We start from the raw sequence: 26229 nt of genomic DNA, 5'->3' as shown, positions 1-26229 counted from the left end.
GAGATGCCTCTCTATCAGGCCTCACTGCAGATATATATATAATGTGAAAAAAGTCAAGGGGTCTGAATACTTTCCGATTGAACTGTATAGGGTACCCATAGGGCTCTGGTCAAACGTAATGCACTATATATAGGGTGTAGGGTGACATTTGAGACCCATTCCTGGTGCATTCCTTGTTTTCAGGAAATGCAAGGGAGGAGGACTTCCTTGTAGTGCAGGGTGGTGACTTCCTCACTGCACCCACAGCTTGCAGCCTTGCAGCGGGACTGAAAGTGCTAAGCTGGCATACCTTTCCAGGAACCTTTGACAATAGGTTTGAATCTCCCTGACTCTCTAACATCAAACTTCTTTCATTTTGTTTATGTTTTTAGTGTGGGAGCACCTGTAAGTAGAGATGTTTATTTTTCACATCATTAATATTTGTTTGAGTAGATATTTAATTATGTATGAAAGGCTTGGATACTCTTTAAGAGTCACTCTGTTATGCAGGTGAATGTGTCATGTTTTGTCTTATATTGTCTTGTCATTTTGCTTTCCCTTCTGTTCGTTTTCCCCCTGCTGGTCTTTTTAGGTTCGTTCCCTTTTTTCTCTCTCCCTCCCTCTCTCTCTTCTCTCTATCGTTCCGTTCCTGCTCCCAGCTGTTCCTATTCCCCTAATCAATCATCTAATCTTTCCACACCTGTTCCCTATCTTGTCCTCTGATTAGAGTCCCTATTTCTTCCCTTGTTTTCTGTTTCTGTCCTGTCGGATCCTGGTATATTGTTCACCGTGCTGTGTCTTTGTCTCGCCCTGTCGTGTCGTGTTTCCCTCAGATGCTGCGTGGTGAGCAGGTGTCTGAGTCTGCTACGGTCAGTGCCTTCCCGAGGCAACCTACAGTTTATGGTCGAGTCTCCAGTCTGTCCTCGTCATTACGAGTGGAATTGTTTTTTATGCTTTGTTTACCGCTCCGAATTGTCTAGGAGTATTGCATATTTCCTTTACTGGAATAAAGACTCTGTTTTCGCCAAGTCGCTTTTGGGTCCTCATTCACCTGCATAACAGAAGGATCCGACCAAGAATGGACACAGCGACTATGGATTCTCTCTACTCTACTCTCGAGTTCCAGGGAGCGATGCTCGGCAGACACGAGCAGGAATTGTCTGCTGCTCGGCATGCCGTTGAGACCCTGGCCGCTCAGGTCTCCGACCTCTCAGGACAGTATCAGAGTCTTCGTCTCGTGCCACCAGCTACTTCCGGGTCTTCCGAGCCTCCGGAACCTAGGGTTAATAACCCACCATGTTATTCTGGGCAGCCCACTGAGTGCCGCTCCTTTCTCACCCAGTGTGATATAGTGTTCTCTCTCCAACCCAACACATACTCAAGAGAGAGAGCTCGGATTGCCTACGTCATATCACTCCTTACTGGTCGGGCTCGGCAGTGGGGCACAGCTATCTGGGAGGCAAGCGCTGAGTGTACTAACAATTATCTGAACTTTAAAGAGGAGATGATAAGGGTTTTTGATCGTTCAGTTTTTGGGAAAGAAGCTTCCTGGTCCCTGTCTTCCCTATGTCAAGGTAATCGATCCATAACGGATTACTCTATAGAGTTTCGCACTCTTGCTGCCTCCAGTAACTGGAACGAGCAGGCGTTGCTCGCTCGTTTTCTGGAGGGACTCCACGCTAAGGTTAAGGATGAGATTCTCTCTCGGGAGGTTCCATCCAGCGTGGATTCTTTGATTGAACTCGCTATTCGCATTGAACGACGGGTAGATCTTCGTCACCGAGCTCATAGAAGAGAGCTCGCGTTAACTGTGTCTCCCCTCTCTCCGACACTACCATCTTTCCCCACTGACTCAGGTGTTGAGCCCATGCAGCTGGGGGTATTCGCATTTCGACTAAGGAGAGGGAACGGAGAATCACCAACCGCCTCTGTCTCTATTGCGGTTCCGCTGGTCATTTTGTCATTTCATGTCCAGTTAAAGGCCAGAGCTCATCAGTAAGCGGAGGGCGACTGATAAGCGCTACTAGACGGTCCTCTCCGTCAAGTACCTGTACTACCTTACCGGTCCATCTACGCTGGACCGGATCGGCAGCTTCCTGCAGTGCATTAATAGACTCTGGGGCGGAGGGCTGTTTTATGGACGAAGCCTGGGCTCGGGAACATGACATTCCTCTCAGACAGTTAGGGGAGCCCACGGTCATGTTTGCCTTGGATGGTAGTCCTCTCCCCAGTATATTATGTGAAACACTACCTTTAACCCTCACTGTATCTGGTAACCATAGTGAGACCATTTCTTTTTTGATTTTTTGTTCACCTTTTACACCTGTTGTTTTGGGTCATCCCTGGCTAGTGTGTCATAATCCATCTTTTGATTGGTCTAGTAATTCTATCCTTTCCTGGAACGTTTCTTGTCATGTGAAGTGTTTAATGTCTGCTATTTCTCCTGTTTGTTCTGTCCCCTCTTCTCAGGAGGAACCTGGTGATTTGACAGGAGTGCCGGAGGAATATCATGGTCTGCGCACGGTCTTCAGTCGGTCCAGAACCAACTCCCTTCCTCCTCACCGGTCGTATGATTGTTGTTCTGATCTCTTCAAGAAGCGTTTTGCATTCGCTCCTATCCTTGTTGCACCTGACGTCACTAAACAGTTTATTGTTGAGGTTGACGCGTCGGGGGTGGGCGTGGGAGCCATTCTGTCCCAGCGCTCCGATACTGACGATGGGGTCCACCCTTGTGCGTATTTTTCTCATCGCCTGTCACCGTCAGAACGTAACTATGATGTGGCTAACCGCGAACTGCTCGCCATCCGTTTAGCCCTAGGCAAATGGCGACAGTGGTTGGAGGGGGCGACCGTTCCTTTTGTCGTTTGGACTGACCAAAGGAACCTTGAGTACATCCGTTCTGCCAAACGACTGAATGCGCGTCATGCTCGTTGGGCGTTGTTTTTCGCTCGTTTCGAGTTCGTTATTTCTTATTGCCCGGGTACTAAGAACACCAAGCCTCATGCTTTATCCCGTCTCTTTAGTTCTTCTGTGGCTTCTACCGATCCCGAGGGGATCCTTCCTGTTGGGCGTGTTGTCGGGTTGACAGTCTGGGGAATTGAAAGACAGGTTAAGCAAGCACTCACGCACACTGCGTCGCCGCGCGCTTGTCCTAGTAACCTTCTTTTCGTTCCTGTTTCTACTTGTCTGGCTGTTCTTCAGTGGGCTCACTCTGCCAAGTTAGCTGGCCATCCCGGCGTTCGAGGTACTCTTGCTTCTATTCGCCAGCGCTTTTGGTGGCCTACTCAGGAGCGTGACACGCGCCGTTTCGTGGCTGCGCGTTCGGACTGCGCGCAGAATAAGTCTGGTAATTGTTTTTCTGCTTCTGCTCCTGGTCTTGCTGGGTCTCAGTCTGTTCCCTGCCACCGCATCTCTCCTGTTCTTGTTCCTGCCCTTGCTGTGTCTCAGTCTGTCCCTAGTTGTTACTCTCCTGGCCTGTTTGGTCCTGTTTGCTCTAAAGCTTTCAGTTCTCTACCCGTGTCTCATTTTTTTTTTAGAGTAGTACCCTAGTTTCCCTTTTTTTCGTTTTCCGTTACGGTCCTGAGGAGAGGAGTTGGGTTCTTTCTCGGGACGTGCTGGACCGTTTGTGATCTATGATTTCCTCCGTTGCCGCCAGTGTTCCTCCTCGAGAGCGCCAGGAGGCGCTCGGTGAGTGGGGGGGTACTGACATGTTTTGTCTTATATTGTCTTGTCATTTTGCTTTCCCTTCTGTTCGTTTTCCCCCTGCTGGTCTTTTTAGGTTCGTTCCCTTTTTTCTCTCTCCCTCCCTCTCTCTCTTCTCTCTATCGTTCCGTTCCTGCTCCCAGCTGTTCCTATTCCCCTAATCAATCATCTAATCTTTCCACACCTGTTCCCTATCTTGTCCTCTGATTAGAGTCCCTATTTCTTCCCTTGTTTTCCGTTTCTGTCCTGTCGGATCCTTGTATATTGTTCACCGTGCTGTGTCTTTGTCTCGCCCTGTCGTGTCGTGTTTCCCTCAGATGCTGCGTGGTGAGCAGGTGTCTGAGTCTGCTACGGTCAGTGCCTTCCCGAGGCAACCTACAGTTTATGGTCGAGTCTCCAGTCTGTCCTCGTCATTACGAGTGGAATTATTTTTTATGCTTTGTTTACCGCTCCGAATTGTCTAGGAGTATTGCATATTTCCTTTACTGGAATAAAGACTCTGTTTTCGCCAAGTCGCTTTTGGGTCCTCATTCACCTGCATAACAGAATGAGGACCCAAAAGCGACTTAGCGAAAACAGTCTGTCTTTATTCCAGTAAAAGGCAAAAGTAATAATCCTGGAAAACTCAAGACGAAAACAAAACAGGAAAAAACTTAAATCCACTCGTAGTAACGAGGACAGACTGGAGACTCGACCATTGACTGCAGGTTGCTTCGGGAAGGCACCGACCGTAGCAGACTAAGACACCTGCTCACACGCAGCATCTGAAGGAGACAAGACACGACAGGGCGAGACAAGGACACAGCACAGCGAACATCATACAAGGATCCGACAAGGACAGAAGCGGAATACAAGGGGAGAAATAGGGACTCTAATCAGAGGACAAAATAAGGGACAGGTGTGAAAAGACTAAATGAGTGAGTTAGGAGAATGAGGAACAGCTGGGAGCAGGAACGGAACGATAGAGAGAGGAGAGAGAGGGAGGGGGAGAGAGAGGGATAGAAAAAGGGAACGAACCTAATAAGACCAGCAGGGGGAAACGAACAGAAGGGAAAGCACAATGACAAGACAATATATGACAAAACATGACACACTCTGTCTAAATCTCCATGCTGTGTTTGCTGAGTATGATGAAGAGCAACTAAATGTTTTCCTTTGTTGTGGTTTCATTCATAAAGGATACCACCCCAGTTATTACACTGTAGGCTAACATTTTGTCATAGTAATCTAGTTACTTTCTTCATTGCACTCAGACATGACAAGGGATGAAGCAGGGAAGGCAGTGGATGCCAGAGACTGGCAGGGAGCCCTGTCTAAACTGAACCAGATCACTGAACCTACCTCCCGTACTTGCCCTGGGGCAGCTGGAGCCTGCCATCCAAGTATGTCTGGAGGACTGCTGTCAAGAGTGACTGATCAATCTCTGAAAGGACTTCTTTGTGTGTGTATGTGAGTGCGTCTAATATTTATCTGTCGCCCTGTGAAGGCTTTAGACCAGACCATAGCCAAGGATGAGCGACTTGCAGTTGGCTTTTTCCAAAGAGCTGGAACACTCATAATGGCTAGCAGGTAAAGAGATCACTGTACAATGTTATGGTTCCTCTACTGTCTTCTGATGTTGTTCTCTCCTTTATTAAAGTAAACGACAGGATGTACAGGTCAATGTGAATGTACAGCGTTTAGACATTGATTAACATATGAAGGAGAATGGCTGTCTATTCATGTTTTAGATTACAAAAGGCAGCCATTATACCTGACATCCCTCTCCCTCCCACTCTCTTTGTCTTTGTGTGTGTGTTATAGATGTAGACTTACACCACAGTGTTATAGATGTAGACTTACACCACAGTGTTATAGATGTAGACTTACACCACAGTGTTATAGATGTAGACTTACACCACAGTGTTATAGATGTAGACTTACACCACAGTGTTATAGCTGTAGACTTACACCACAGTGTTATAGATGTAGACTTACACCACAGTATTATAGCTGCAGACTTACACCACAGTGTTATAGATGTAGACTTACAGAGCCTGGTTCCTCTCTAGGTTTCTTCCTAGGTTCCAGCCTTTCTAGGGTGTTTTTCCTAGCCTCCAAATTTCAACATCTGTATTGCTTGCTGTTTGGGGTTTTAGGCAGTTTTTTTTGTTTTTGTGTATAAGCACTCTGTGACACCTGCTGATGTTTTTTTATAAATACATTTGATATGGAGAAGGGGTATTAGTACACTGTCCCCTAGGGCTCTGATCAAAAGTAATGCACTACATAGTGAATAGAGTACCATTTGAGACAGACGTTCTGTTTCTCTGTGGTTGTCCAGGTCTTGTATAACACAGCAGCTGTCCACTCCAGGTTGAACCAGTTGGACAAAGCCAGAGACATCCTGCTCTCAGCCTCCCAGGAGAAAGGAGGAGGGGGGCGAGGACTGAACGTGGAGGTGGCTTTACACAGTATCTATGTAAGTACACTAGCGGAAAAACAACATTCACAAACAAACATTGAATTTTCCCTACATGGGGCATGAGTTTTTTTTCTTCTCACTGATCAAGGCACATGGTATGGAAAAACTCCTGTCTCTAACGTCACATAATATTTTGACATTGGCAGGGTGTGGTGTGTTCTGTCCAGCGTGGCTGCATTTTTCTTGGTCCTGAATTACCCTCTCTTTCTCTATCTCTGTCTTTCTTTCTTTCTCTCTTTCTTTCTTTCTCTCTTTCTCTCGCTTTCTCTCTTTTTCTTTCTCTCTCTTTCTTTGTGTGTGTCTCCACCCCCAGAAGGGAGAGGTGCTACCCGTCCTCCTGGTGCCAGAGGGAGAGGTGTTCCGGCCCAGGAAACAGAACGTAGAACAGCTGGGACAGAGAGACTTCCTGGGCAAACCAATGGTTAAGTAAAACCACACCACACTGATGTACACAGGCACAGTAACATAGAGTACATCCCAAATGACACCTTATTCCAACAAGGCAGAGTTCATCTCAGCCTATGCCTCCCTCCAGTCCCTCGACTTCTTGGCACTGACGGAAACATGGATCACCACAGACAACACTGCTACTCCTACTGCTCTCTCTTCGTCCGCCCACGTGTTCTCGCACACCCCGAGAGCTTCTGGTCAGCGGGGTGGTGGCACCGCGATCCTCATCTCTCCCAAGTGGTCATTCTCTCTTTCTCCCCTTACCCATCTGTCTATCACCTCCTTTGAATTCCATGCTGTCACAGTTACCAGCCCTTTCAAGCTTAACATCCTTATCATTTATCGCCCTCCAGGTTCCCTCGGAGAGTTCATCAATGAGCTTGATGCCTTGATAAGCTCCTTTCCTGAGGACGGCTCACCTCTCACAGTTCTGGGTGACTTTAACCTCCCCACGTCTACCTTTGACTCATTCCTCTCTGCCTCCTTCTTTCCACTCCTCTCCTCTTTTGACCTCACCCTCTCACCTTCCCCCCTACTCACAAGGCAGGCAATACGCTCGACCTCATCTTTACTAGATGCTGTTCTTCCACTAACCTCATTGCAACTCCCCTCCAAGTCTCCGACCACTACCTTGTATCCTTTTCCTTCTCGCTCTCATCCAACACCTCCCACACTGCCCCTACTCGGATGGTATCGCGCCGTCCCAACCTTCGCTCTCTCTCCCCCGCTACTCTCTCCTCTTCCATCCTATCATCTCTTCCCTCTGCTCAAACCTTCTCCAACCTATCTCCTGATTCTGCCTCCTCAACCCTCCTCTCCTCCCTCTCTGCATCCTTTGACTCTCTATGTCCCCTATCCTCCAGGCCGGCTCGGTCCTCCCCTCCCGCTCCGTGGCTCGATGACTCATTGCGAGCTCACAGAACAGGGCTCCGGGCAGCCGAGCGGAAATGGAGGAAAACTCGCCTCCCTGCGGACCTGGCATCCTTTCACTCCCTCCTCTCTACATTTTCCTCCTCTGTCTCTGCTGATAAAGCCACTTTCTACCACTCTAAATTCCAAGCATCTGCCTCTAACCCTAGGAAGCTCTTTGCCACCTTGCCACAGACAAAACCAACAGATAACCGAAAAGGGATCGGTAGTGGCTAATAGGACGGTGACGACGACCGCCGAGCACAGCCTGAACGGGCAGGAGAGCCAACCTCGGCGGAAGTCGTGACAACCTTGCTGGACCCAGTGGATGTCAACAAGTCCAAAGGCAGAAAAAAAGTAAGGCTTTCTATCTTCTTCTTAGAGTTTCTAATTTCATCGCATTTGTATGTTTTACTAAGACAATGAAGCTATTTCCATAGTGCTGAACAGAATGTGACAATCCAGCAACTTCAGGTGTTTCATCTCATCTGGGTTGTTCTCTCAACGTTCAGTTTTAGAGTAATGCTTAACAGAGCTGTATTTGAACTCTCCTCCTCTACCCACAGACAGTGAAAACATTTGTAGGCCTATTCATGTGTATCAAAGCTGCACCTGCTTAACATTGTGAAGGACAGACAGGGTTGTTGAATACCCTTGGATTTGAACAATGAGTGGATGAGGTGTCACAAGAGGAATAGCAATTATAAGCCCAGCCTGTCTGGATGTTTCACTGCTTTAATGGAAGGCACAGAGAGTGGTGTTACCTTGACTACTCTGGTTGTGTCCTCCACAGAGTATTCCCAGTGGGATCCCCCTCCCACCGGGGCTCAAGCCGCCCACAGAGCCAGCTTAGCCACGAAGAACCTCCACAGGGTAGGCTCACCTCATTTAACCCCACTGGCAGAACACAAGACACCAAGGGGGTGGAGCTAGGCCATGCCAGCATCCATCTTAACCTTTAAAGCACCTTTATGTTAATTAAATAACAATAATGATTGCTATTATTGAACTATTATAGTCTTTTTCATTACACAAAGAATCTCGAAGTGCTTTAAATCATATTGTAACAGTCGTCATTCTACCAGCCCCATGAACTATAAATGTGTTAATTTTACAGTCACTGATTATTGTACAAGTGTTCAGTCTTTTAAATCTTGTGCTATATATAATCTGCAGAGAGGCCTGATAGAGAGGCATCTCCACCCTCCTACCTACCAACCACCTCCACCACATCACCCAGGTACCCATCCACGGTGGACAGTCCTACTGAGCTGGTGAGTAAAGGCTCTGACTTCATCTGTGTTTTTATCTGAGTGTGTAACTCTTTATCTCTGTCGCAAATAACACATGTAAAGGTAAAATGAACATTAAGATAATACAATTTATTTCTCTGAAGTCATCAGGTCCAAACAATTAGTACATCTGTCCTCCAGTTGGTTGAAGAAAAATGTTTGTCAGCCACAGCAGGTTGGTGGCACCTTAATTGGGGAGGGCTGGCTTGTGGTAATGGCTGGAGTGGAATAAGTGGAATGGCATCGAATACATCAAACACATGGTTTCCATTCACTCCGTTCCAGCTATTATGATGATCCGTCCTCCCCTCAGCAGCCTCCACTGGTGTCAGCCTGACTGGAAGAAGGACCATTTCACATAATCCAGTATGTTGTGCTGTACTTCTAGTTGCATGGGTTTACATACTGTACACTAGGCAGATGGAATTGTGGATAACTTCTAATTCATTTTATGACTCATAATTTTCAAGTAATACAATGCGGATGATTTGGCCTGATTAAGTCAATGCAAAGCCCCGGGGAGGGAGAGGTTGTCAGGTAAAAATATATTTTGGACTATTTAAGACTATCTTTTGTGCCTCAGCATGTCAGAATGACCTGAATGATTTTCGTAAGAAGAAATGACCTCTTAAAAAACTCTGATGGCCGTGCCAAAACCTATGGGACTTGTGTAAGTCCTGTTCTTCTTTTACACACAATTCCTGACAGACTGGCTGGCTGGGGAAAAGCAAGAGGTTTCAGTGAGTGTTCTGCAGAGTTTTCTCCATGTCCATTCAGTCAATACTGCCAATACCTGTTAAACTACTTATGTTAGGAGACCTGAGTGGGTACATTGTTCAGAACAAAAACATCTAGATTTCCTTGAGATCATTTACTGTGATAAGGGAATCATTAGCTACCATTCCAGTGTTTAGTATGTGCTGTTTGAAATACTTTCCATCACCCCTAGGTTAAAATACTATTTGAAATCATTTTTAAATACTTACTAGGCTTGATTTAGTTTGACAGGCACAATAGAATAGTCGCTAAAGTGCAAGTCCTGCTCATCTAGCACTCCAGGCAGACTAAAGCAAGCGCTTAAAGTATTTGAAAGATTTTATCTATTCCCTTTATGGGCTCTGGGCTACCCTATGCACTCCGGTCAAAAGAAGGGCACAACAGACGGAATAGGGTGCCATGTGGGACAATGACCTGTGATACAATGTGTTGTGTGTTGATATTCTAGTTTGTCCCTTTAGGGCACCTGTAACACCCCCCTTTTTACGTACATTGGAATGCTTGGAATGTTTTGTCCTGTGAAAGGCATTAAACAATGCCCGTGTTAGTTTCTACCCCCGTCTCATGTCCTTATATTAGTTGTAGAAGTAATACAGTGTGTTATACAACACAACTGGCGACGAGAAAGAAACGTTTCACGTTTGTGTTCTTTATCTTCGGTGAGACTGTTCCAGTGAGAGGAAGCGCGATTGTTACAGTTGAGCTCAACAAACAGAAGGCAATGCTACGTCTCTGCAACGTGAAAGGAAACCATCCAGCATCGCTAGGACGCACATGGCTGGAAAATATCAAACTAAACTGTCAGGCAATTCACATGGGTGCAAAAGAGGACACAAACCTACAAGGGATATTGAGGAAACACACAGATGTGTTCAAAGGAGAACTTGGCAGTATGAAGGACAGTTAAACGCTAGACCCCTTGAAACTGAGCTAAACAGACAAGTCGAGAGTGGAGTATTGGATCCAGTGAATGTTAGTGAATGGGCGACACCCATTGTTCCAGTCATAAAAATAGATGGATCACTCAGACTCTGTGGTGATTTCAGTCACCATTAACCCAGTCTTGACTGCTGAAAAATATCCACTACCCCTCATTGGTGAGCCCCTTTCTGGTTTAGCTGGAGGACAAATTCAGTAAGATAGACTTATGTCAGGCCTATCTACAGATGCATGTGTACCAAGAGTCACAAGAACTGTTGACCATAGTGACTCCCAAAGGACTGTACGCCTTATGGCGTTGGTGCTGTTGTCTCACACAGCTTGCCATCAGGGGAAGAAAGGCCAATTGCTTTTAAATCACGGACCTTAAGTAAAACCTTACCTTAAGTAAAGATCGAGGGTGAATCGCTCGCCATCGTGTTTGGAGTTATGAAATTTAATCCGTTTCTGTTTGGCCGGTGATTCACAGTGCTGACGGACCATAGACCCCTCACCTCCATCTTTGGTCCCAACAGCGCCATTCCATCAGTTGCAGCCAGCCTCATGCAGCGATGGGCATTACTTTCATCTGCTCACCAGTACGATATCAAGTCCAGAAAGTCTGAGCAGCACTGCAATAAAGACAACCTCTCAAGGCTTCCCTTCCCTGTCACACACACTGAACACTCGCAGACTGAAGGAGGAGAACCGAGCTCACAGTTCAGTTTGGATGCTTGCTATGGGGTTTGAGTCACCATACCGCCGCCACTGAGAAGGCAGGTGCTTGAAGAACTCCATTCGGGGGAATTGTGGTATGGTGCGAATGAAGGAGATGGCACACAGCTACTTTTAGTGGCCCGGTTTGGAGTTATCGAAGACAAGGCCAAGTCATGTTCTGCATGTCAAAAGATGAGGAACATTCCTCAGCTAGCGCCACTACACCCATGGGACTTCCCAGAGGAGCCTTGGCAGCGAGTCGTCATAGTCTATGCAGGCCCACTGGAGGATCGTATGTTCTTAGTCGTAGTTGACGCACGCAGCAAAAAGCCTGAGGTCACAGTGATGAAGAGCACCTCAGCGGAGAGGACCATTGAAGTGCTACGGTCAATCTTCAGTCGCTTCAGACTGCCGACTCAAGTCGTTAGCGATAATGGCCCACAACGGGTATCTGAAGAGTTCCGGTCATTCATGGAAGCAAATGGAACTCAGCACATCAAGTCAGTGCCGTGTCACCCTGCAACAAACGGTCTCGCTGACAGATGGGTCCAGACGATGAATCAAGCTTTAAAATCATCACAAGTCCCGAACCGCCTACCTGTTGACCTACAGAACCACCGACCTGTTGACCTACAGAACCACCGACCTGTTGACCTACAGAACCACCTACCTGTTGACCTACAGAACCACCTACCTGTTGACCTACAGAACCACCTACCTGTTGACCTACAAAAACGCCTCCCATGCTACAATCAAAGAGGCACCCGTGTCAGCCATGATGAAAAGACAGCTTTACACGTGGCTCGACCTCCTGAGACCTCTAAAGACGAAACAGCTACTGGATACCTACCATGACTATGAGGCATCACCTGAACATCCACTGCATCAACCTATAAATGTGGAAAGTGCTCCAGACTCACTCGAACCAGCCAGAGTGCCCACTCAGGGTAATGTTGGGCACCAGTCTGGGCATACACCATCACCACTCAGACTCAGAGACAATGTGACCGTAGACTCACCTGTACATTGTCATTACCCTGCAAGAGAAAGATGACCCCCTGAAAGGTTGAATATTTAGTTCAGCCTAACCTCCGACATTGGGGCAGAATACACTCTAGGATCCAGTTTGGGAACTGAGGCAGTCTACCCTCTTTCCCTAGTTCAGCCTAACCTCCGACATTGGGGCAGAATACACCCTAGGATCCAGTCTGGGAACTGAGGCAGTCTACCCTCTTTCCCTAGTTCAGAAAAGGTTATTCTGAAAAATTATTTTAATTACCTTAAGAGAACAGTTATCTTTTTTTATTCAAAACAGTGAATATTTACTTTTTCCTTAAGAGGCATCAAAAGTAAAGGGGGAGGAATATGTTGTGTATTGATATTCTAGTTTGTCCCTTTAGGGCACCTGTAACACCCCCCTTTTTGAGTACATTGGAATATTTGGACTGTTATGTGTCAGTTTCTACTCCTGTCCTTATATTAGCTGTAGAAGTAATACAGTGTGTTATACAACACAGTGTATGTAGCACAGACCCATCTTGAACTGAAATGCCTCAATGGAATGTGTGGCTAATTGCTGAGTGACAGCTAACCTGTGTGTTCCTCTGCTCTCTCTGTCAGACCGAGGACCCTCTGGCCAACTGTACCATTCTCTACCAGATGGTGGCACTGTGTGACTATGCAGCTGAGGGACCAGAGGATTTGGAGTTCAGCGAGGGAGACACCATTGACATTCTCAGTGAAGGTAATGGAACGGGAGAAATGATTAAGTGTTGTGTGTTTTAAGTGAACAGTAAGTATGTCACCTCCTACTCTGAATAATGAGCCTCCTCTCTCTCCCCCCCTGTCTGCCAGTCAATGAAGACAGGCTGGAGGGTCACTGTGCTGGCATCTTCCCCAGACTTTTTGCCTACCGGGAAAGGGAGGCCCCCTCAACCATCGATCAGATGACCCTGTTGCTATCAAACAAGAAATAGGCTCAACTCTTGCTCACAGTTAACAACTTGATACTTTATTTATCTAATTCAAGTTAAAATGATGACGGCTGTCAACGGCCTTCATCAGAATCAGTACGGAGACGATGCAGCATGTCATCTCTTGGTGTGCTTCTGTGGTTGTCTGCTGGAGGACTACATCATTGGGTTTGCTGCATGCCTGACCAAGCCACGGACATTTTCCATCCACTCAGAGGGAATAGAGTGGGCATACTGGTTAGCATTTGACCAACAGGTCAAACTTAAAGTGTTTCACCTCTTCTACTTACTGTCAACTACTGTTATACTCTTATATGGTTGTTACTTCCTCCATGATCATGTAAACCTGTTAAACTAAAGAAGATCTAGTGGTAAGAATGGTGATGTTCACTTTTGTTGAAGAAAACAGAATAAGTCTGTTGTGGAAATTCTACACAGGGACACTCGAAATCAATCTTAAAGGAATCATTGTTTATTAACAGTCAACTGGGGAGGTTCCTACAAACTTGATGCACCATAGAACATATCTGCCATCGGGGCATTCCTGTTAGATCTCTTATATACAGCTTACAGACACATTACATAGGCAGGATTTAGCTTGTTCCTCATTCATAATGAATTCTTCATTCATGTTTGGTTCATGCATGTGACAGACCAATACCTCACGAGGCTTCTTCTCTCCAAGCTGTGACCTTGAAAGGGAGATAACCTTTCGTTCTCAAAACAAGGGTCTGGGCATACAGATAGTGAGGATCTGTTCAATCAGGCACTTACATGAACACAGAAATTGGTTACTAGAAAAGCACAAACACAACTCAATTCATGAAATAGGACATGCAATGCAATAATCCCATTCCCTAATTCCATTAAAGCTAATTTACTTGATTGCCCACATTGAACAAACTTCATAACATGTATGGACTTCCAATCGTTCTTAACAGGGCTCTGGACTGACTGGTAGAAAAATAGAAGCCTGAGTCTGTGTGAATGAAGTGTAAGGGTAGAGGACCTTGACTGTATCCCAAATAGCACCCTTTTCCATATGTAGTGCACCGCATTTAACCAGGGCCTACAAGGCTCTGGTCAAAAGTAGTGCGCTGTGTAGGGAATAGGGAGACATTTGGCACTCACATCTTAGTTGGCTGTGCAGTAGAAGTGCAGTGGTCTAGGCTTTAGTTAGTCACTACACAGGAAAATGTCAGGTACTTTTAGCTGTCGTCACAAATGATAGTTATGAAAAAGAAGGGGCGCAATGAAGCATCAAAGAACTCCATTCAGATGGCTTATTAAACCAGAGTCCTTTAGTAATTAGTCTGTTCCCATGTGAAGCATTTACGTCCACCCACCCATCCTCTGGTAGAACTCAGGGACTATTGTTGTACACCTACCAGGGATAATGGATGCATTATGTGGTGCATACACAATCTATTTGAGAGTGTGAATAATGTAGTCAACAACAGGGAATCTGTATTACAGGGTAACTCCTACATATTTACATCATTGATGAGATGACGCTTGCAAAATGAATGACAAAATCGTGTGTTCAAAACTATCCCAAACCAAACACACCTGGTCTGATTCTATACTGAACAAACAATATAAAACGCAACATGTAAAGTGTTGGTCCCATGTTTCATGAACTGAAATAAAAGAGTACAAAAATGTTCCATATGCACAAAAAAAGCTTATTTATCTCAAATTTTATGCATAAATTTGTTTACATTCCTGTTAGTGAGCATTTCTATGATAATCCATCCACCTGACAGTTGTGGCATATCAAGAAGCTGATTAAACAGCATGATCATTACACAGGTGCACCTTTTCCTGGGGACAATAAAAGGTCACTCTAAAATGTGCAATTCGGCGTTATAACTGATTTCAGTGGGCAAATGTTAATCTTCGATGGCCACTGGCACGCTGGAGAAGTGTGCTCTTCACGGATGAATCCTGATTTTAACTGTACGGGGCAAATGACAGACAACATGTATGGCGTAGTGTGGGCGAGAGATTTACTGATGTCAACATTGTGAACAGAGTACCCCATGGTGGTGATGGGGTTATGGTATGGGCAGGCATAAGCTACGTACAACGAACACAATTGCATTTTATTGATGTCAATTGGAATGCATAGAGATACCATGGCGAGATCCTGAGGCCCATTGTCGTGCCGTTCTTCCCCCGCCATCACCTCATGTTTCAGCATGATTATTCATGGTCTCATGTCGCAAGGATCTGTACACAAATCCTGGAACCTGAAAATGTCCCAGTTCTTCCATGGCCTGCATACTCACCAGACATGTCACCCATTGAGCATGTTTGGGATGCTCTGGATCGACATGTACGACAAAGTGTTGCAATTCCCGCCTATATCAAGCAAATTCACACAGCCATTGCAGAGGAGTCGGACAACATTCCATTGCCACAATCAACAGCCTGATCAACTCTATGTGAAGGAGATGTGTCACACTGCATGAGTTTAATGGTGGTCACACCAGATACTGACTGGTTTTCTGATCCTCCCCCTACCTTTTATTTAAGGTATCTGTGACCAAAAGACGCATATCTGTATTCCCAGTCTTGTGAAATCCATAGATTAGGGCCACATTTATTTATTTCAGTTGACTGATTACCTTATATGAACTGTAACTCAGTAAAATCTTTAAAATTGTAGCGTTTATATTTTTGTTCAGTGTATATAAATCTGTAATCTTATCTCATCTCACTCTTTCAACATATCCTAATATTTTCTGAATCTGTAGATACATAGAAATGCATCTACATTACGCCATAAAAGCATTGTACTATGCTGACATCATGGTTTTCATTTCCAACTACCTAGATGGCATAGAGTGTATCTCGAATGGCCCCCTATACACTACTGTTGACCACGGCCAGAACCCATGCTCTGTTTTTTAAGTACAAGTTTTAATAGCGTTAGCCGGGTGGATGTTAAGAAGGTACATTGATCCGGTTATATTACTGTAATTACTCTTTGGCAGGGTGAAGAAGCATGAGTCACTTTCCTTGTATTACACGTTAAGTCATTCATCAAAAGAACCAGCCTCCTCCACACTCTTTTGAACAAGTTCTTCCCTTTTTGCAGGCCTTTTAACTGAATCCCAAATGGCACCCTATTCCCTATATAGTGCACTACTTTTGACCAGGGTACTATAGGGAATATGCGGCCATTTGGGACGCATGCTTTATCTCCCATTAGAATTAAGAGAGAGACCATGTAGCAAACAGAAGAATGGATTATGTCATGTACTGCATGTAGCCTCTGTAGAACAGTAATGCACTGTGTTTCATATACACACGTTCTTAGCCTGAGTGCCAGTCTGTTTGTGCTAGCATGCCAACTCTTTGTCACTCACTTTCCTGACAAATGTTTGGCTTGACAATGACAACAATGGAGTTACCATGACAACATAAACAGATCTGGGACCAGGCTAACACATTCCTTCTCAATGTACTTTTTACATTTCACCAAATGTCTCCTTTCCATACAGTATGTACTGAGCAGTATAACAAAGCCTTTAGGTGGTATTAAATGTGTTGCTGAGGAGAGGGGGACTGTCTGTATCTCTATGCTGCTTGGCTTTGAAGATAGCTAGCGGAGTGAGAATTCATCTTGTCACAAGAGACATGGCCTACCTCACCCACTTCACCTTAATTCAGACACAAACTAACCACTCCCATATTCTAAGACAGATGTGCTGCGTCTCGATGTAAATGATGTACTGTCTTTTAACAACCTGTTAATATGATTGAGAGTTGGACAGGGTTGAACAAGATGAGGCGATGGGAGGGCGGCCTGCTAGTCTGTTCCCTCCCAGGTAATAATATATGCCATTTAGCAGACGCTTTTATCCAAAGCGACTTACAGTCATGTGTGCATACATTCTACGTATGGGTGGTCCCGGGGATCAAACCCACTACCCTGGCGTTACAAGCGCCATGCTCTACCAACTGAGCTACAGAAGGACCATCCAGGGAGGGAGGGAGCCAGTGTGGTTCAATCCCAAATGTATTCCTTATATAGTGCACTACTTATGCACTACTTATGAGCCCTGGTCAAAAATAGGGAATAGGGTGCTATTTGGGATGCATACACACTGTTTTTCATCTCTCAAGGAGGTGGATAAACGTTTCCTGTTCTGCTCTCACTAATGACCAGTTTATTGGACATGTTTAGTTAAACAACAGAGAGCTGATTGATTCTGTTGTTGTTTTACAGCTCAGTAAATGATTAACATTGTCTCATGAGATATTTAATTATACAGTGCTTGGCATATACAATGAGTGTACAAAACATTAAGAACACCTTCCTAATATTGAGTTGCACCCCCTTTTTGCCCTCAGAACAGCCTAAATTTGTCAGGCCATGGACTCTACACGGTGTCGAAAGCATTCCACAGGGTTGCTGGCCCATGTTGACTCCAATGCTTCTCGCAGTTGTAGCAAGTTGGCTGGTCGTGGATCTCTACTCTGAATAGCATGTTCTATCTCATCCTACAGATACTCAATTGGTTTGAGATCTGGTGACTAGACAGACCACTGCAGTAAGCTGAATTCACTGTCATGTTCGTGGAACCATTTCTGGACAATCCTAGTCTTGTGACATGGGGCATTATCCTTCTGAAATCAATCAATTAGCAGATGGACACACTGTTGCCATGGAGGGATGCACATGATTGGCAATTATGTTCAAATATCCTGTGCCATTCAAATGTTGCTCCACTTTTATCAATGGGCCTAATGTGTGCCATGAAAACACACCCTACACTATCACCATCACCCTGTAATGTTGACACGTGGCATGATGGATGCATGTACTCGTGCTTTTCTCCACACCCTAGTCCTCCCATCAGCATTAAACCACAGGAACCGGGATTCATCAGACAAGGCAAAGTTTTTCAAATTGTCCAATGTCCAGTGTTTTTGTTCCTTTAGCCCACTGAAACCTGAGTTTCTTGTTTTTTTGCTGAAAGAAGTGGAACTCTGTAAGGTCGTCGCTGCCATACCCCATTCATGTCAGGGTACGATGAGTTGGGCATTCTGTTATTGGTCGTTGGGCACCAATGTTGTCCTGGACTGTCAGTTGACTAACTGTAGCCCGTCTGTTGCTCTGCACAATTTGTGTCAGTCTCCTTTGCCCTTTTTCATCAATGACACATTTTCGACCACTGGCATGCCGTTGGCTGGATGTCCTTTGGATGGTGGACCATTCTTTATACACACGGAAAACTGTTGAGCGTGAAAAACCCAGCAACGTTTCAGTTCTTGATACACTCAAACCGGTGCGCCTGGCACCTCCTACCATGCCCCATTCAAAGGCACTTACATTTATTGTCTTGCCCATTAAGTCTCTGAATGGCACACAGTCCATGTCTCAATGGTCTCAAGGCTTAACAAGTATGATTTGAACTGTCTCCTCCCCTTCATCTACACTGATTGAAGTGGATTTAACAGGTGACGTCTATTTAATGGAAAGGGCAGGTGTTCCTAAAGTCGGTGTGTAATGTAGTAGTGACATAATCAGTCTATTTGGAGCTTGTTTTGAGTTTGAGTTTGTGGGGGTGTTTTACATCATGTGTGCGCGTGTGTGTGTGTGTGTGTGTGTGTGTGTGTGTGTGTGTGTGTGTGTGTGTGTGTGTGTGTGTGTGTGTGTGTGTGTGTGTGTGTGTGTGTGTGTGTGTGTGTGTGTGTGTGTGTGTGTGTGTGTGTGTGTGTGTGTGTGTGTGTGTGTGTGTGTGTGAAAGACCGAGAGAAAGAGGGTGTACATTTGCTCAACGGGTATTACACAAGAATGGAGAACAATATGATGCCATTTTTTCATGAACATTCTCTGTTGTCTAATTTAGTTTCAATATGTCTGGTTGCCCGCTGTTGTTATTATTACAAATGAACTGTATTACTTATCTTAATAAACTTATCCTTAGCAAATAGCCTGGAGTCCATCTGGAAGAGGAAATATGCAGATAGGATAGAGAAGGCTTATTGCCTAAAAATAGCAATGTTTATAATTAGCCTATGGTAAGGTGTGCAGATATGAGTAGAAACCTGAGAGGTCTTTGTAGAGACATTGCTAATGCAGCTTTATGAGCTTAACAGCTGTTGGATGCCTACTGTAAACCAGCTCCCTACAAATAGAGAACCACCAGCTACAGTAACTCAAATACAGAAGAGCTCCAAATACTGACCTAAATAATGAATAGACTTGTCAGAGACGTAAGATAGTAGACTGAATGGGGACTTGTAGCCCTGTGCTGGTCCATACACGTGATTGAAAGGAAGTAGAGCATGCTCTTTGCCACTCTCCCTAGCCTGGGTACATCTCATGGATATCATGGAACTATCTTATGTAAGGTATATGAACTGGAGCATGATGATACTGTAGCTGGAAACTTCCATTATATCTGTGCGTTTCTTCAATGAGACCAAATCATGTATTGCCCAGCGTCTGTGTGTAACGCCTCGCGATCCGCTGTCGGTTTCCAAGCAACACACTCACATAGGCCTACTCCACACAATGCGTAAATTCCTATTCAGAAAAGTCTGAGCGAGCAAAGCAAGTCAGCGGAGCTTACAAGTGTACAACATGATCTTATCCGAGAGAGGAACGGGGGACACTGCGATGAACGATAAACAACCAGCTTTTCCACTTCGGTTTTTATAATTATCGAAGAGAGGTACAGAGAGGACAATTTGCGAACAGTTTTCACCCAGAAAACATTGAAGAATATATTAATGTGACAAATGTTGATTGCTTGTGATTGTCGCGTAAAATGCGCGCGCTTCTGATGCATCTTCTTGGATATCCAGGATCATATTCCGTTGAATAAAACTTGTGACCCGACAATAAATATTCCTAATCTGCACGAGTATTTATAGCAACTTTTTGAATCAATTATTTTCTCACCATCATCTACCACGCACCTTCACACAAAACCGGACTACATAAATAGATGAAGATAGAAGATGCGACGACAATGGTAAGCAGATAGAATTTGACCCTACCTACAAACATCGGAACAATTACCATTTTTAAAGGTGACTTCCTCCAAGAATCGCGGTGCGGTCACCTATGTTTTCGGAGCGGAGTGACATCTACAGAATTATTATAAATGCCTGATTATCTGACCATCTCTGTCTGCGGTGCGGTGTTTACGTTAAAATTGTAGGATGATGAGCAGTGATTTGGAGCACGTTTCACTCAATTCAACGACGGCCAGCAACTCCGGGACTGGTTCGGGCGGCCGAGGGCTGTCAGCCAACGTTCGGAAGCTGCACAACGCGCTCAACTTGCTGCTCACTGACTTCGAGAGAGAACAATTTATCCACTGCCTCAATGTTTACCACGCTAAACGCAACGTCTTCGACTTGGTTCAAACTCTCAAAATAATCCTCAACACGCCGAACAAACGACAACTCCTCCCCATGTTGCGTTTGGTCATTCCCCGCTCAGATCAGCTGTTGTTCGACCAGTATACTTCCGAGGGCCTGTACCTTAAAACGGATCATCTACCACTAAACAGTGTCAACAACCCTGGAAGCTTTGGAGGAGTAGGCAATACTGCAAACAACTATGTCCCAATTCCCACGACACACTTTATGAACCCGCATGAGCCCCAGTTGCCTCATGATCTTTCTTGTTTCACATCACCAGAAGCTTGCCCGTGCCCCGACAGTTTCAGCACCACCGCTGATGGGACAGCTCCCCTGGCTTTCGTGCAGGAGGAGGCTGTTGGAGAGATCCGCGAAGTGACACTGAGACGCAGCAAGAGCAATGAGGGCTTAGGGTTCAGCATCCGGGGAGGTTCTGAGCACGGTGTGGGAATCTATGTGTCGCTAGTAGAACCCGGATCTTTTGCCGAGAATGAAGGACTGAGGGTCGGGGATCAGATAGTGACTGTTAACGGCATGCTGTTTGACAGAGTCTCACACATGGAGGCAGTAAAGGTACGTAGGCAGTGTGTGTGTGTGTGTGTGTGTGTGTGTGTGTGTGTGTGCGTGCGTGTGCGCGTGCGTGCGTGTGCGTGTGTGTGTGTGTGTGTGTGTGTTCAGTAAAAGGCCTATTAGTGCATAGACCTATTCTGAGAAGAAACCAACATGCAGGGTATTGCTAGCTATGACTCCAATTATAATACAATAAAATATGACAAACATAAATAGCTCTGTTTATGTCCCAAATCAAACCCTTATCCATTTATAGTGTATTTGACCAGGTTCCCAAAGGTTCTGGTAGTGCACTACATAGGGAATATAAACACACCAACTCTGTCTGTTGTGAAAAAAGGTCAGTCACAGTGCCAGAATACTAACTACTGAAACAGAGAGACAGAGAGTCATGTGGAGTACGTCATAGTGCCAGAATACTAGCTACTGAAACAGAGAGACAGAGTCATGTGGGGTACGTCATAGTGCCAGAATACTAGCTACTGAAACAGAGACAGAGAGTCATGTGGGGTACGTCATAGTGCCAGAATACTAGCTACTGAAACAGAGAGACAGAGAGTCATGTGGAGTACGTCATAGTGCCAGAATACTAACTACTGAAACAGAGAGGCAGAGAGTCATGTGGAGTACGTCATAGTGCCAGAATACTAACTACTGAAACAGAGACAGAGAGTCATGTGGAGTACGTCATAGTGCCAGAATACTAACTACTGAAACAGAGAGACAGAGAGTCATGTGGAGTACGTCATAGTGCCAGAATACTAACTACTGAAACAGAGAGACAGAGAGTCATGTGGAGTACGTCATAGTGCCAGAATACTAGCTACTGAAACAGAGAGACAGAGTCATGTGGGGTACGTCATAGTGCCAGAATACTAACTACTGAAACAGAGAGACAGAGAGTCATGTGGAGTACGTCATAGTGGCAGAATACTAGCTACTGAAACAGAGACAGAGAGTCATGTGGGGTACGTCATAGTGCCAGAATACTAACTACTGAAACAGAGAGACAGAGAGTCATGTGGAGTACGTCATAGTGGCAGAATACTAGCTACTGAAACAGAGACAGAGAGTCATGTGGGGTACGTCATAGTGCCAGAATACTAACTACTGAAACAGAGAGACAGAGAGTCATGTGGGGTACGTCATAGTGCCAGAATACTAACTACTGAAACAGAGAGACAGAGAGTCATGTGGAGTACGTCATAGTGCCAGAATACTAGCTACTGAAACAGAGAGACAGAGTCATGTGGGGTACGTCATAGTGCCAGAATACTAGCTACTGAAACAGAGACAGAGAGTCAGTCATAGTGCCAGAATACTAGCTACTGAAACAGAGAGACAGAGAGTCATGTGGAGTACGTCATAGTGCCAGAATACTAACTACTGAAACAGAGAGGCAGAGAGTCAATACATAGTGCCAGAATACTAACTACTGAAACAGAGACAGAGAGTCATGTGGAGTACGTCATAGTGCCAGAATACTAACTACTGAAACAGAGAGACAGAGAGTCATGTGGAGTACGTCATAGTGCCAGAATACTAACTACTGAAACAGAGAGACAGAGAGTCATGTGGAGTACGTCATAGTGCCAGAATACTAGCTACTGAAACAGAGAGACAGAGTCATGTGGGGTACGTCATAGTGCCAGAATACTAACTACTGAAACAGAGAGACAGAGAGTCATGTGGAGTACGTCATAGTGGCAGAATACTAGCTACTGAAACAGAGACAGAGAGTCATGTGGGGTACGTCATAGTGCCAGAATACTAACTACTGAAACAGAGAGACAGAGAGTCATGTGGAGTACGTCATAGTGGCAGAATACTAGCTACTGAAACAGAGAGACAGAGAGTCATGTGGGGTACGTCATAGTGGCAGAATACTAACTACTGAAACAGAGAGACAGAGAGTCATGTGGGGTACGTCATAGTGCCAGAATACTAACTACTGAAACAGAGAGACAGAGAGTCATGTGGAGTACGTCATAGTGGCAGAATACTAGCTACTGAAACAGAGAGACAGAGAGTCATGTGGGGTACGTCATAGTGGCAGAATACTAACTACTGAAACAGAGAGACAGAGAGTCATGTGGGGTACGTCATAGTGCCAGAATACTAACTACTGAAACAGAGAGACAGAGAGTCATGTGGGGTACGTCATAGTGGCAGAATACTAGCTACTGAAACAGAGAGACAGAGAGTCATGTGGGGTACGTCATAGTGCCAGAATACTAGCTACTGAAACAGAGAGACAGAGAGTCATGTGTGGTACGTCATAGTGCCAGAATACTAGCTACTGAAACAGAGACAGAGAGTCATGTGGAGTACGTCATAGTGCCATAATACTAACTACTGAAACAGAGACAGAGAGTCATGTGGGGTACGTCATAGTGCCAGAATACTAACTACTGAAACAGAGAGACAGAGAGTCATGTGGAGTACGTCATAGTGCCAGAATACTAACTACTGAAACAGAGAGACAGAGAGTCATGTGGAGTACGTCATAGTGGCAGAATACTAGCTACTGAAACAGAGACAGAGAGTCAGGGAGTCATAGTGCCAGAATACTAGCTACTGAAACAGAGACAGAGAGTCATGTGGAGTACGTCATAGTGCCAGAATACTAGCTACTGAAACAGAGACAGAGAGTCATGTGGGGTACGTCATAGTGCCAGAATACTAGCTACTGAAACAGAGACAGAGAGTCATGTGGGGTACGTCATAGTGCCAGAATACTAGCTACTGAAACAGAGAGACAGAGAGTCATGTGGAGTACGTCATAGTGCCAGAATACTAGCTACTGAAACAGAGAGACAGAGAGTCTTGTGGAGTACGTCATAGTGCCAGAATACTAGCTACTGAAACAGAGAGACAGAGTGTCATGTGGGGTACGGAATCAGTGGCTCTATGTAAACTGGCTGCATTCATTGTAGCTGGGGATTTTAACAAGGCTAATCTGAAAACAAGACTCCCTAAATTCTATCAGCATATCAATTGTGCAACCAGGGCTGGTAAAACCCTGGATCATTGTTATTCTAACTTCCACAACGCATATAAGGCCCTCCCCCGCCCTCCTTTCGGAAAAGCTGACCACGACTCCATTTTGTTGCTTTCAGCCTACAGACAGAAACTAAAAAAAGAAGCTCCCGCGCTCAGGTCTGTTCAACGCTGGTCCGACCAATCTGATTCCACGCTTCAAGATTGCTTTGATCACATGGACTGGGATATGTTCCGCATTGCATCCAACAACAACATTGATGTATATACTGTACTCTATATCATCTACTGCATCTTGCCATCTTTATGTAATACATGTATCACTAGCCACTTTAAACTATGCCACTTTTATGTTTACATACCCTATATTACTCATCTCATATGTATATACTGTACTCTATACCATCTACTGCATCTTGCCTATGCCGTTCTGTACCATCACTCATTCATATATCTTTATATACATATTCTTCATCCCTTTACACTTGTGTGTATAAGGTAGTAGTTGTGGAATTGTCAGGTTGGATTACTCGTTGGTTATCACTGCATTGTCGGAACTAGAATCACAAGCATTTCGCTACACTCGCATTAACATCTGCTAACCATGTGTATGTGACCAATAACATCTGCTAACCATGTGTATGTGACCAATAACATCTGCTAACCATGTGTATGTGACAAATAACATTTGATTTGATTTGAGGTACAGTTTGAGGCACTAGCTTTAATCCCATCAAAATTGATGTATTTTATTCTGTAATACTGTTCACATATTCATGCTCCCTACCCCGGCCTGTGGCTCCACGATCTAAGCTGAACTTTGCCAGTCTGAGGAGAGAAACTAGTGCAGATTCTTTTTGCTACCCAAATGGCACTCTATTCCAATGTTATGGTGCTATTTTATTCCATGGGACCTGGTCTAAAGTAGTGCACAATACAGGGAATAGGGTGCTATTTCGGATGCATTCACTGTCTCACTAAGATTAGAGTGCATTTAATCTATTTCAAATCCATGTTGCCAAGGTGTGCACTTTTATGTATATGTGTGAAGCTAGCTGTTCCAGTAATTCTGCTACTTTAATTTCCAGGTTTATTTTGGAGTTTGGTATGTTATGTAATAGTAATGGAATTGAAATTGGAGGGGGCAGTGTGAGTGGAGAGAGATGATGAATACAGACTACAGCAGAGAGAGTATGTGGGTCTCAAATGGCACCCTATTCCCTATGTAGTGCACAACTTTTGACCAGCGCCCATAGTATGGCACTATAAAGAATAGGCTGCCTCTTGGGACTCAGTGAGACAGTGTAAGGCCTGATTCTTAGCTGTAGTCAGGAAAATTAATGTGTTTCACATACTGACGCATTATTTGAAGGTTTGCTATCAGTGGTGGGTTTTTCTTTTGTCACAGCGGTAGGTTGTGTTTTGTTATCAGTGCTGCTGTCTCATCGTCAGTCTGTCTGCCACAAGACTTTGTTTGGCTAATGTCATCTGCTTTCGCCCAGTCAGGCTTGAAAACATAACCTGCAGCTATTAAAAAACAAAACAAGATTTATTCAGAGGATCCCAGAATAGCTCAGACCTTCATTAATGTCTAAAATAAGACTTTCTCAACACAGTCGAAGACAAGGCTATTTTGAATCAGATGAAAATAAAAACATCTGTTATTACTTCTTACTTCTCTGACACTGTTCCAAGGTTAACATGTCCAGTCATTTATTTAGACAAATACTGAGTTAATATAGGAATTTATTTTGTGTTAAATAAATATGTCCTCTATTTATTAATATGCTTATATCTTTGAACTGTATTCTTCTGTTTGCCTGCCTCAAAATAAGGGATTGAGAACAGTTTGGCCTTGGCAGAGCCATATATTTAGGCAGAAATAGAGATAAGGTCTACATATAAGGCTCTGGGTCTTGGGGGTGATTGTTCAGCAGACTGTTAATTGTACCTGAATAGAGACGTGTCTAAAGGGCAGACAGACAGGATTGTGGTGTCTTGTTCAGCAGACTGTTAATTGTACCTGAATAGAGACGTGTCTAAAGGGCAGACAGACAGGATTGTGGTGTCTTGTTCAGCAGACTGTAAT

General features: G+C 44.8%; 3 protein-coding genes across 3 annotated transcripts in view; all 3 read left to right on the top strand.

Moving 5' to 3' along the window:
* Nucleotides 1–4936: 4936 nt before the first annotated feature.
* Nucleotides 4937–6687, top strand: LOC124034947 (neutrophil cytosol factor 2-like). The gene is made up of 3 exons (XM_046348340.1): nucleotides 4937–5089; nucleotides 6005–6142; nucleotides 6459–6687. The coding sequence occupies exons 1-3, from the start codon at nucleotides 4937–4939 to the stop codon at nucleotides 6573–6575; spliced, it is 408 nt and encodes a 135-aa protein (XP_046204296.1). The 3' UTR covers nucleotides 6576–6687.
* Nucleotides 6688–7722: 1035 nt separating this feature from the next.
* On the top strand, nucleotides 7723–14798 carry LOC124035280 (NADPH oxidase activator 1-like). Its single transcript, XM_046348734.1, has 5 exons — nucleotides 7723–7861; nucleotides 8298–8377; nucleotides 8681–8778; nucleotides 12829–12952; nucleotides 13063–14798. The coding sequence occupies exons 1-5, from the start codon at nucleotides 7833–7835 to the stop codon at nucleotides 13182–13184; spliced, it is 453 nt and encodes a 150-aa protein (XP_046204690.1). The 5' UTR covers nucleotides 7723–7832; the 3' UTR covers nucleotides 13185–14798.
* A 5149-nt stretch (nucleotides 14799–19947) lies between these two features.
* Nucleotides 19948–26229, top strand: part of LOC124034946 (whirlin-like) — a 110797-nt gene continuing 104515 nt past the window's right edge. The window contains exon 1 of the mRNA XM_046348339.1: nucleotides 19948–21143. Coding sequence (XP_046204295.1) covers nucleotides 20367–21143 — 777 coding nt within the window. The 5' untranslated portion in view covers nucleotides 19948–20366. The remainder of the gene's footprint in view (nucleotides 21144–26229) is intronic.

This window comes from Oncorhynchus gorbuscha, linkage group LG05 (genome assembly GCF_021184085.1).
Source record: "Oncorhynchus gorbuscha isolate QuinsamMale2020 ecotype Even-year linkage group LG05, OgorEven_v1.0, whole genome shotgun sequence".
NCBI lineage: Eukaryota > Metazoa > Chordata > Actinopteri > Salmoniformes > Salmonidae > Oncorhynchus > Oncorhynchus gorbuscha.
Note: the sequence above shows the minus strand (reverse complement) of the source record. Positions and strands in the feature narration are given on the sequence as shown.

What these genes read in the sequence shown, in the direction of transcription:
- LOC124034947 (XM_046348340.1), top strand. Translation starts at nt 4,937, where the DNA reads ATGACAAGGGATGAAGCAGGGAAGGCAGTGGATGCCAGAGACTGGCAG. An exon ending in CTGGAGGACTGCTGTCAAGA is followed by an intron (nt 5,090 to 6,004) that starts GTGACTGATCAA and finishes GTGGTTGTCCAG; the next exon opens with GTCTTGTATAACACAGCAGC. An exon ending in TGGCTTTACACAGTATCTAT is followed by an intron (nt 6,143 to 6,458) that starts GTAAGTACACTA and finishes CTCCACCCCCAG; the next exon opens with AAGGGAGAGGTGCTACCCGT.
- LOC124035280 (XM_046348734.1), top strand. Translation starts at nt 7,833, where the DNA reads ATGTCAACAAGTCCAAAGGCAGAAAAAAA. An exon ending in CCACGAAGAACCTCCACAGG is followed by an intron (nt 8,378 to 8,680) that starts GTAGGCTCACCT and finishes TATAATCTGCAG; the next exon opens with AGAGGCCTGATAGAGAGGCA. An exon ending in TGGACAGTCCTACTGAGCTG is followed by an intron (nt 8,779 to 12,828) that starts GTGAGTAAAGGC and finishes TCTCTCTGTCAG; the next exon opens with ACCGAGGACCCTCTGGCCAA.